Consider the following 12,230-nt stretch of genomic DNA (forward strand, 5'->3'; position numbering starts at 1 on the left):
AGCAAACTGTATTCACACAAGCTTCACAAAGGGCTGAGAGGAAAGTCAGTTAAAAATTAATGAAGTTATTTTCTTGAAGAGAGAAAACAATAAACAATTTGTTAGTCTGTCCTGGTAATTAATAAATGACTCATCCCAATTGTCCTGGGACATGCCTGGCCCTGTGCGCTCATTGTGGAGTCTGGCATCATTCCTCCCTGCTGAGTGTAAATAGGGGAAGATATAATCAGACATTAAAAACACATGTTGGCAGTCATGTGTAAACAGAGAGCTGCTGGAGCACGCGTGTGGACTCGTGTTAGATTACAGCAGGCTACTTTTGTTTAATTGAAGAGAGGTGATGTGGAGAAGAGTAGTCAGTTCACTATTTTGTAATGTTACATGAAGGCAAGTTGTTACTTTTGAATTCAATGAGTGTGTCCATAACCGTGTCTGTGTTTGCTTACTTGCTGTCTGAGAACGAAAACAGCTCAACAATTCATATCTAGCTTCGCCTTTCAAAGTGTTTTCTCGGTTCCACCTTCAAAATGATTGGACAGGAACACGAGGGCTCATGCCAAGGAATATCCCGTTCAGAACACAAGGGGGTACTATTGTTACACCCTTAGTTTACATTCTTGTATTTAGATATTGGGCCATATGGACACACCCCTAAATGCAAGACACAGACTGTTTACGGGAGTGAGCAGAACCACTGAACCAAAGGGAATATCTGAGGTCAGACCTGAAATTTGTAAATGAAGTCATAATCATATTGTAATTGTTGTGTGTCTGTAAAGCATGCACTCCCATGTTCCGCCACCAGGGAGCTCATCCCCTGAAATCCCAAGGGATCCCAGCATCCCTTGGGAGCACTGTATATAAGCCGGCCCCTAAGGCCTGTTCCTCACTCTGGAGTGTCTTATTAAAGACTGAGGTCACTGTTACTTTAACCTCCCTGTGTGCAGCCTCATCTGTGTTAGGAACACAATAGTAATCAGCTGTGAATCCTTTATTCCAGCATACAACACTTTGGGATTAGCAAAATATTCAAATAAAGTCTAACCACCTCCCCTTGATATTCAAAGGCACTACCATCATCGAATCCCCCACCATCAAAATTCTGGGGGTCACCATTGACCAAAAACTTAACTGGACCAGCCACATAAATACTGTGGCATCAAGAGAGGGTCAGAGGTTGGGGTTTCTGCAGCGAGTGGCTCACCTCCTGATTCCCCAAAGCCTTTCCACCATCTGCAAGGCACAAGTCAGGAGTGTAATGGAATACCCTCCACTTGCCTGGATGCACTGCAGCAACTCACCATGGCTTCTTCGACAGCACCTGCCAAACCTGCGACCTCTACCACCTAGCCGCACAAGCGCAGCAGGCGCATTGAAACACCATCATCTGCAAGTTCCCCTCCAAGTTACACACCACCCTGACTTGGAAATATATCGCCAGTCCTTCATCGTTGCTGGGTCAAATTCCTGGAACTCCTTCCCTAACAGCACTGTGGGAGTACCTTCACCACAAGGACTGCAGCGGTTCAAGGACGTTCTTGCTATTGAGGGAGTGCTGCGAAGGTTCACCAGACTGATTCCAGGGATGACTGGACTGACATATGAGGAGAGACTGGATCGACTGGGCCTTTATACATTGGAGTTTAGAAGGATGAGAGGGGATCTCATAGAAACGTATAAGATTCAGACGGGACGGGACAGGTTAGATGCGGGAAGAATGTTCCCGATGTTGGGGAAGTCCAGAATCAGGGGACACAGTCTTAGGATAAGGGATAGAGGCCATTTAGGACTGAGATGAGGAGAAATTTCTTCACTCAGAGAGTTGTTAACCTGTGGAATTCCCTGCCGCAGAGAGTCGTTGATGTCAATTCATTGGATATATTCAAGAGGGAGTTAGATATGGTCCTTATGGCTAAAGGGTTCAAGAGGTATGGAGAGAAAGCAGGAAAGGGGTAATGATCAGCCATGATCTTATTGAATGGTGGTGCAGGCTCGAAGGGCCGAATGGCCTACTCCTGCACTTATTTTCTATGTTTCTATGGCGGCTCACCACCACCTTCTCAAGGGCAATTAGGGATGGGCAATAAATGTCGGCCTTGCCAATGATGCCCACATCCCAGGAACAAATTTAAAAAACTCAAACACCCCTTCTGATTTAGGTTTTGGAACACGATACTTTCAGCTCGAACGGCCTTGGTGACCAAGAAAAGCAGCTGACGGGAATGGTAGATCAAACTTGTATCCCAAGTTACCTGATGCTTCGTGACTAGCTTCAGTACTTCCGCTATACAAGTTTATAGTGCTACAATTCCCAGTAATAAAGATCAAAAGAACCATGAAATTGTAACTGTTCGAGATCAGAGTAGACTCTCATTGTCTCTTTAAACAGCTCCACAAACTACTAACAGCATAAATGTAGCACACTCACCCTCTGTAAAATCGAAGACTGTGGGAAGTGAACAAGCGTCGGTTGTTAAGTCCTCTTGGTGATTTTAACTGCCTGCCTAGTTTCTACCAGGTGGGCACGGTTAAAATTGCCCCTTTTGTTTCTGTGTGGAAATTGGAGGAGATACTCACTGTAACATAGAGGACTTACAAAGTGAAATAACATCTAGCCCACAACTTAGACTTCCAGCCTGTTTTGTTTGCCTAATGGTTATTGGGTTGCTGTGAACCTGGACCTCTTGATTTGATAATTCAAGATCTCATGTCCTTCGGATTTATTCAAAAAATTAAATTTTAATAAATCTAAAGGACTTCAATCATCTTTAGGGAGCTCAAACTGGTTATGTTGTTCAGCTGCAGGAAAATAATCATACTAACAGGAAAGGATTGACTGCTTTGTTTCAGGAGACAGCGGGGACCCAGGAGAAGAATCAATGACTACTCCCATTTATGTAAAAGGTAGTCAAGGACTCCGAGGGATTTTAGGTGAACATGGATTTACAGGACCAAGAGGTAAGGAAAGCATAGTTTTCAACATACCAACTTTCAAATGCCTTAGATTTTGGCAAATGGATTGTTTATTTAGTGATGGGTGGCTTGTTGAAATACACAAAATATTCTTTCACCTCTGAAATGAATTTGAACCCAACAAAATTAAAGAAAGAAAGATTTGGATTTATATAGCGTCTTTCACACCACCAGATGTCTCAAAGCGCTTTACAGCCAATGAAGTACTTTTGGAGTGTAGTCACTGTTGTAATGTGGGAAACGCGGCAGCCAATTTGCACACAAGCAAGTTCCCACAATTTAATAATGACCAGATAATCTGTTTTTTTGATGGTGATTGAGGGATAAATATTGGCCAGGACACTGGGGATAACTCCCCTGCTCTTCTTCGAAATAGATTGGATCTTTTACGTCCACTTGAGAAAGCAGACGGGGCCTCGGTTTAATGTCTTATCCGAAAGACACCACCTCCGACAGTGCAGTGCTCCCTCATCACTGCACTTTTGTGCTCAAGTCCCTGGAGTGGCACTTAAACTCACAACCTTCTGAGCCAAAGGCAAGAGTGCTACCCACTGAGCCACAGCTGACACTGATGAAAGTCATCTCTCTCCTGGTTGTAATTTGGATGAAATGTTGAACTGTCTCCTAGTGAGTGCTGAAATAAGCAGAAAACTGCACTTAATGCTGACATCATAAAAATATCTGATGTAGGAAGTGAAAAAGCTTACACTAGTGCTATCGGGCCCTGGCCGAGATTTAAATCTACCTCTTGGGGGTAAAAGCACCGGCTGATAACTGAACAAGTACCTGATTGCAGCTATTTGCAACATAGGTATAAAATAAAGTAGAATCAAAACTATTTTTAATTTAATTTGTTTTTAGTGTTGAGAACACCATCTGTTCAAGGTTTCAAGTTGTTGTGACATGCCACTAATGCCAGTGACATACATGATCTGTGTTAGAGGTTCGGAAGAGTAGGCTAGTGGACAGTTGTCTTCTCATGTCCAAAACATTGCTGTGTTACTACGAAGGGGTCTTTTTGGGTCCTGAACTTGAACTTAAGTTGCTTTTTTTTAATGTTATACCAACTGTATTTTAATGATTGTTTCAGGTGAAAAAGGATTGCCTGGGAATCCAGGATTCCCAGGATTCCCTGGCAGGCCTGGTTTACCAGGCTCCAAGAAAGGTTTACCTGGGATGTGTGGGCCATCGGGTCCACCTGGGCGACAAGGGTTTATGGGACAAACAGGTCAAAGAGGTATCATTGGATTTGCTGGAATGAATGGAGAGAAAGTAAGTGTGTTGAATCAATATAACAGCTTCATCAGATATTTGGTATAACATTAGAACCATTGTATTGCAAAGGGTTCAATATAATTTCAAGTTGTGGTATATTTGCTTTTAGGGCGACATAGGACAGTCGGGATTAGCTGGAATGCCAGGTGCACCTGGTTGTAAAGGAACAAAAGGTATGAGTACAACTGATTAGCTCTCCACAAGATATCAATAAATTTGTGAGCTCCTATTAAAGCCATGAATTGTACTCTCAACCCATGTGGCCAACAATCACTCTCACTGAAGCGAGTTTGTGTGACAGGAACCTTTACTACTTGAATGACTGTGATTTTGGGCCCCAAAGTCAAAAGCTTTTGATTAGTTGTTGAGTAAAAGTTCTGTGAGCTCCCAACATATAGACTTCATAAATTTATTTTAAAGACTTATTGAGATCACCTGATAGCCTCATACGTAACAGTATACCCTGAGGTACCACTAAGCCACACACCCAGCACCATAACGGTCCAGGTTCGATTCCTGGACAACGTCGAGTGGGGCAGTGTTTGGGGTGCTATACTTGGCCTATGTGTTCCTGGTCTGGAAAGGGAAACAAAGTCACCTTGGGTTCCCACTGCTGATCACTTTGCAATCGATCAGATCGGAGTGGGAAAGGATTGGGTAAGTCCACCGTTCCATTTTAACTGAACCCCATGCCTGGTTTCCACCATGTGGGTGAAATTTAAAATCAATGTCAGAGGGCCCAGATTTCCCCAGCAGTTGCTCGTTTTTTTTTCGGAGCAACTTTATTTTTTGGAGTATCTTTTTAATTGCAATTCTGGCCATTTAATTTGCGTCAGTGTCAGTTAGTTAGTTTTTTTTTAGTTTAGCTTTTTTTTCAAAAGGGGGCGCTACCAGCCACTTACGCCCATTTTGGTCATTTAAGCAAGTTTAGCCAACTAAAAGTTACTCCAAACTAACTTAGGCCAGCATAAGTGGGCACTCTTGTACATTCAGAAAAACCTTGCGGTGAATTAAGAAATCAGCACAGGCAGCCAGAGATGGGGGGGGTGGGGGGGAGAGGAAACTTGCAAAGCACTAAACACCTTCACAATAACATTAAAGTAGCATAAATACATTTAAAGCACCAAGCATAGAAACATAGAAAATAGGTGCAGGAGTAGGCCATTCGGCCCTTCGAGCCTGCACCACCATTCAATAAGATTATGGCTGATCATTCCCTCAGTACCCCTTTCCTGCTTTCGCTCCATACCCCTTGATCCCTTTAGCCGTAAGGGCCATATCTAACTCCCTTTTGAATATATCCAATGAATTGGCATCAACAACTCTCTGCGGCAGGGAATTCCACAGATTAACAACTCTCTGAGTGAAGAAGTTTCTCCTCATCTCAGTCCTAAATGGCCTACCCCTTATCCGAAGACTGTGTCCCCTGGTTCTGGACTTCCCCAACATCGGGAACATTCTTCCCGCATCTAACCTGTCCAGTCCCATCAGAATCTTATACGTTTCTATGAGATCCCCTTTCATTCTTCTAAACTCCAGTGTATAAAGGCTCAGTTGATCCAGTATCGCCTCATATGTCAGTCCAGCCATCCCTGGAATCAGTCTGGTGAACCTTCGCTGCACTCCCTCAATAGCAAGAACATCCTTCCTCAGATTATGAGACCAAAACTGAACACAATTTTCCAGGTGAGATTTCACAAAGGCCCTGTACAACTGCAGTAAGACCTCCCTGCTCTTATACTCAAATCCCCTTGCTTTGAAGGCCAGCATACCATTGCCTTCTTCACCGCCTGCTGTACCTGCATGCCAACTTTCAATGACTGATGAACCATGACACCCAGGTCTCGCTGCACCTCCCCTTTTCCTAAACTGTCGCCATTCAGATAATATTCTGCTTTTGTGTTTTTGCCCCCAAAGTGGATAACCTCACATTTATCCACAGTATACTGCATCTGCCATGCATTTGCCCACTCACCTAACCTGTCCAAGTCACCCGGCAGCCTCTTAACATCCTCCTCATAGTTCACACCACCACCTAATTTAGTGTCATCTGCAAACTTGGAGATATTACACTCAATTCCTTCATCTAAATCATTCATGTATATTGTAAAGAGCTGGGGTCCCAGCACTGAGCCCTGCGGCACCCCACTAGTCACTGCCTGCCATTCTGAAAAGGACCCATTTATCCTGACTCTGCTTCCTGTCCGCCAACCAGTAATCTCATTAGTACATTACCCCCAATACCATGTGCTTTGATTTTGCACACCAATCTCTTGTGTAGGACCTCATCAAAAGCCAAATACACCACATCCACTGGTTCTCCCTTGTCCACTCTGCTGGTTACATTCTCAAAAAATTCCAGAAGATTCGTCAAGCATGATTTCACTTTCATAAATCCATGCTGACTTGGACCGATCCTGTCACTGCTTTCCAAAAGCGTTGCTATTTCATCCTTAATGATTGATTCCAACATTTTCCCCATTACTGATGTCAGGCTAACCAGTCTATAATTACCCGTGTTCTCTCACCCTCCTTTTTTAAAAAGTGGTGTTACATTAGCTACCCTCCAGTCCATCGGAACTGATCCAGAGTCGATAGACTGTTGGAAAATGATCACCAATGCATTCACTATTTCTTAAGTACTCTGGGATGCAGACTATCAGGTCCTGGGGATTTATCGGCCTTCAATCCCATCAATTTTCCCAACACAATTTCCCGCCTAATAAGGATATCCTTCAGTTCCTCCTTCTCATTAGACCCTCTGTCCCCTAGTACATCCGTAAGGTTATTTGTGTCTTCCTTCGTGAAGACAGAATCAAAGTATTTATTCAATTGTTCTTCCATTTCTTTGTTCCCCATTATAAATTCATCTGAATCCGACTGCAAGGGACCTACATTTGTCTTCACTAATCTTTTTCTCTTCACATATCTATAGAAGCTTTTGCAGTCAGTTTTTATGTTCCCGGCAAGCTTCCTCTCGTACTCTATTTTCCACTCTTAATTAAACCCTTCGTCCTCCTCTGCTGAATTCTAAATTTCTCCCGGTCCTCAGGTTTGCTGCTTTTTCTGACCAATTTATATGCCTCTTCCTTGGATATAATACTATCCTTGATTTCCCTTGTTAGCCAAGGTTGAGCCACCTTCCCCGTTTTACTTTTACTCCAGACAGGGATGTACAATTGTTGAAGTTCATCCATGTGATCTATAAATGTTTGCCATTGCCTATCCATCGTCAACCCTTTAAGTATCCTTTGCCAGTCTATTCTAGCCAATTCACGCCTCATACCTTCGAAGTTACCTTTCCTTAAGTTCAGGACCCTAGTGTCTGAATTAACTGTGTCACTCTCCAACTTAATAAAGTATTCTACCATATTATGGTCACTCTTCCCCAAGGGGCCTCACACAACAAGATTGCTAATTAGTCCCTTCTCATTACACATCACCCAGTCGAGGATGGCCAGCTCTCTAGTTGGTTCCTCAACATATTGGTCTTGAAAACTATCCTTAATACAATCCAGGAAATTCTCCTCCACCACATTGCTACCAGTTTGGTTAGCCCAGTCAATAGGTAGATTAAAGTCGCCCATGATAACTTCTGTACCTTTATTGCACACATCCCTTATTTCTTGTTTGATGCTGTCCCCAACCTCACTACTACTGTTTGGTGGTCTGTACACAACTCCAACTAGTGTTTTCTGCCCTTTGGTATTCCGCAGCTCCACCCATACCAATTCCACATCATCCAAGCTAATGTCCCTCCTTACAAGAACATAAGAACATAAGAACATAAGAACATAAGAACATAAGAACATAAGAATTAGGAACAGGAGTAGTCCATCTAGCCCCTCGAGCCTGCTCCGCCATTCAACAAGATCATGGCTGATCTGGCCATGGACTCAGCTCCACTTACCCGCCCGCTCCCCATAACCCTTAATTCCCTTCTTGGTTAAAAATCTATCTATCTGTGATTTGAATACATTCAGTGAGCTAGCCTCAACTGCTTCCTTGGGCAGAGAATTCCACAGATTCACAGCCCTCTGGGAGCAGAAATTCCTTCTCAACTCGGTTTTAAATTGGCTCCCCCGTATTTTGAGGCTGTGCCCCCTAGTTTTAGTCTCCCTGACCAGTGGAAACAATCTCTCTGCCTCTATATCTTGTCTATCCCTTTCATTATTTTAAATGTTTCTATAAGATCATCCCTCATCCTTCTGAACTCCAATGAGTAAAGACCCAGTCTACTCAATCTATCATCATAAGGTAACCCCCTCATCTCCGGAATCAACCTCGTGAATCGTCTCTGTACTCCCTCCAAAGCTAGTATATCCTTCCTTAATAAGGTGACCAAAACTGCACGCAGTACTCCAGGTGCAGCCTCACCAATACCCTGTACAGTTGCAGCAGGACCTCGCTGCTTTTGTACTCCATCCCTTTTGCAATGAAGGCCAACATTGCATTTGCCTTCCTGATTACCTGCTGCACCTGCAAACTAACTTTTTGGGATTCATGCACAAGGACCCCCAGGTCCCTCTGCACCGCAGCATGTTGTAATTTCTCCCCATTCAAGTAATATTCCCTTTTACTGTTTTTTTTCCCAAGGTGGATGACCTCACACTTTCCGACATTGTATTCCATCTGCCAAACCTTAGCCCATTCGCTTAACCTATCTAAATCTCTTTGCAGCCTCTCTGTGTCCTCTACACAACCCGCTTTCCCACTATTCTTTGTGTCATCTGCAAATTTTGTTACACTACACTCTGTCCCCTCTTCCAGGTCATCTATGTATATTGTAAACAGTTGTGGTCCCAGCATCGATCCCTGTGGCACACCACTAACCACCGATTTCCAAACCAAAAAGAACCCATTTATCCTGACTCTCTGCTTTCTGTTAGGCAGCCAATTCTCTATCCATGCTAATACATTTCCTCTGACTCCGCGTACCTTTATCTTCTGCAGTAACCTTTTGCGTGGCACCTTATCAAATGCCTTTTGGAAATCTAAATACACCACATCCATCGGTACACCTCTATCCACCATGCTTGTTATATCCTCAAAGAATTCCAGTAAATTAGTTAAACATGATTTCCCCTACATGAATCCATGTTGCATCTGCTTGATTACACTATTCCTATCTAGATGTCCCACTATTTCTTCCTTAATGATAGTTTCAAGCATTTTTCCCACTACAGATGTTAAACTAACCGGCCTATAGTTACCTGCCTTTTGTCTTCCCCCTTTTTTAAACAGAGGCGATACATTAGCTGCTTTCCAATCCACTGGTTCCTCCCCAGAGTCCAGAGAATTTTGGTAGATTATAACGAATGCATCTGCTATAACTTCCGCCATCTCTTTTTAATACCCTGGGATGCATTTCATCAGGACCAGGGGACTTGTCTACCTTGAGTCCCATTAGCCTGTCCAGCACTACCCCCCTAGTGATAGTGATTGTCTCAAGGTCCTCCCTTCCCACAATCCTGTGACCAGCAATTTTTGGCATGGTTTTTGTGTCTTCCACTGTGAAGACCGAAGCAAAATAATTATTTAAGGTCTCAGCTATTTCCATGTTTCCCATTATTAAATTCCCCTTCTCATCTTCTCAGGGACCAACATTTACTTTAGTCACTCTTTTCCGTTTTATATATCTGTAAAAGCTTTTACTATCTGTTTTTATGTTTTGCGCAAGTTTACCATCGTAATCTATCTTTCCTTTCTTTATTGCTTTCTTAGTCATTCTTTGCTGTTGTTTAAAATTTTCCCAATCTTCTAATTTCCCACTAACCTTGGCCACCTTATACGCATTGGTTTTTAATTTGATACTCTCCTTTATTTCCTTGGTTATCCACGGCTGGTTATCCCTTCTCTTACCACCCTTCTTTTTCACTGGAATATATTTTTGTTGAGCACTATGAAAGAGCTCCTTAAAAGTCCTCCACTGTTCCTCAATTGTGCCACCGTTTAGTCTCTGTTTCCAGTCTACTTTAGCCAACTCTGCCCTCATCCCACTGTAGTCCCCTTTGTTTAAGCATAGTACGCTTGTTTGAGACACTACTTCCTCACCCTCAATCTGTATTACAAATTCAACCATACTGTGATCACTCATTCCGAGAGGATCTTTTACTAGGAGATCGTTTATTATTCCTGTCTCATTACACAGGACCAGATCTAAGATAGCTTGCTCCCTTGTAGGTTCTGTAACATACTGTTCTAAGAAACAATCCCGTATGCATTCTATGAATTCCTCCTCCAGGCTACCCCATGCGATTTGATTTGACCAATCGATATGTAGGTTAAAGTCCCCCATGATTACTGCCATTTCTTTTTCACATGCCTCCATTATTCCCTTGATTATTGTCCGCCCCACCGTGAAGTTATTATTTGGGGGCCTATAAACTACGCCCAGCAGTGACTTTTTCCCCTTACTATCTCTAAACTCCACCCACAATGATTCAACATTTTGTTCATTAGAGCCAATATCGTCTCTCACAACTGCCCTGATATCATCCTTTATTAACAGAGCTACCCCACCTCCTTTCCCTTCTTGTCTATCTTTCCGAATCGTCAGATACCGCTATATGTTTAATTCCCAGTCTTGGCCACCCTGCAACCACGTTTCTGTAATGGCCACCAGATCATACCCATTTGTAATGATTTGTGCCGTCAACACTATTGCATTAATTTCCTCTTTAACCAGCAACGCCACCCCGCCTCCTTTTCCTTTCTGTCTATCCTTCCTAAATGTTGAATACCCCTTGATGTTGAGTTCCTAGCATTGGTCACCCTGGAGCCATGTCTCCGTGATCCCATTTACATCATAACCATTAACTGCTATCTGCGCAGTTAATTCATCCACCTTATTCCGAATACTCCTCATATTGAGGCACAGAGCCTTCAGGTTTGTCTTTTTAACACACTTGTGGCCCTTTTTGTTTTTTTTGCTTTGGGTTTCTCTGCCCTCCACTTTTACTTTTCTTATTTCTATCTTTAACTTCTGCCTCCATTTTGTTTCCCACTGTCTCCCTGCATAAGTTCCCATCCCCTGCCATGTTAGTTTAACTCCTCCCCAACAGCACTAGCAAACACTCCCGCTAGGACATTGGTTCCGGTTCTGCCCAGGTGCAGGCTGTCCGGTTTGTACTGGTCCCACCTCCCTCAGAACCGGTTCCAATGCCCCAGGAATTTGAATCCCTCCCTTCTGCATCACTCCTCAAGCCACATATTCACCTGAGTTATCCTGTGATTCCTACTCTGACTAGCACGTGGCACTAGTAGCAATCCTGAGATTACTACTTTTGAGATCCTACTTTTTAATTTAGCTCCTAGCTCCACAAAGTCATCTCGTAGGACCTCATCCCATTTTTTACCTATATCATTGGTACCTATATGCACCATGACAACTGGCTGTTCACCCTCTTTTTCAGAATGTCCTGCACCCGCTCCGAGATATCCTTGACCCTTGCACCAGGGAGGCAACATACCATCCTGGAGTCTCAGTTGCAGCCGCAGAAATGCCTATCTATTCCCCGTACAATAGATTCCCCTATCACTATAGCTCTCCCACTCTTTTTCCTGCCCTCCTGTGCAGCAGAGCCAGCCACGGTGCCTTGAACTTGGCTGCTGCTGCCCTCCCCTGATAAGTCACCCCCCTCAACAGTACCCAAATCGGTGTATCTGTTTTGCAGGGGGATGACCGCAGGGGACCCTTGCACTACCTTCCTACCACTGCTCTTCCTGTTGGTCACTCATTCCCTATCTGGCTGTGTACCCTTTTCCTGCGGTAAGACCAACTCGCTAAACGTGCTATTCACGTCATTCTCAGCATCGCGCATGCTCCAGAGTGAATCCACCCGCAGCTCCAGCGCCACAATGCGGTCCGTCAGGAGCTGCAGGCGGATGCACTTCCCGCACACGTAGTCGTCAGGGACACTGGAAGCGTCCCTGACTTCCCACATAGTACAGGAGGAGCATAACACATGTCCGAGCTCTCC

At 43.8% G+C, this 12,230-nt stretch overlaps 1 protein-coding gene across 1 annotated transcript in view; it reads left to right on the plus strand.

Annotated features, from left to right (window-relative positions):
* LOC139266304 (collagen alpha-4(IV) chain-like) overlaps positions 1 to 12,230 on the plus strand; it is a 367,140-nt gene that overhangs the window by 331,613 nt on the left and 23,297 nt on the right. Inside the window, exons 33-35 of the mRNA XM_070884125.1 lie at positions 2,851 to 2,958; positions 4,064 to 4,245; positions 4,358 to 4,421. Of these exons, the coding sequence (XP_070740226.1) occupies positions 2,851 to 2,958; positions 4,064 to 4,245; positions 4,358 to 4,421 (354 nt within the window). The remainder of the gene's footprint in view (positions 1 to 2,850; positions 2,959 to 4,063; positions 4,246 to 4,357; positions 4,422 to 12,230) is intronic.

This window comes from Pristiophorus japonicus, chromosome 6 (assembly GCF_044704955.1).
Source record: "Pristiophorus japonicus isolate sPriJap1 chromosome 6, sPriJap1.hap1, whole genome shotgun sequence".
Taxonomy (NCBI): Eukaryota; Metazoa; Chordata; class Chondrichthyes; family Pristiophoridae; genus Pristiophorus; species Pristiophorus japonicus.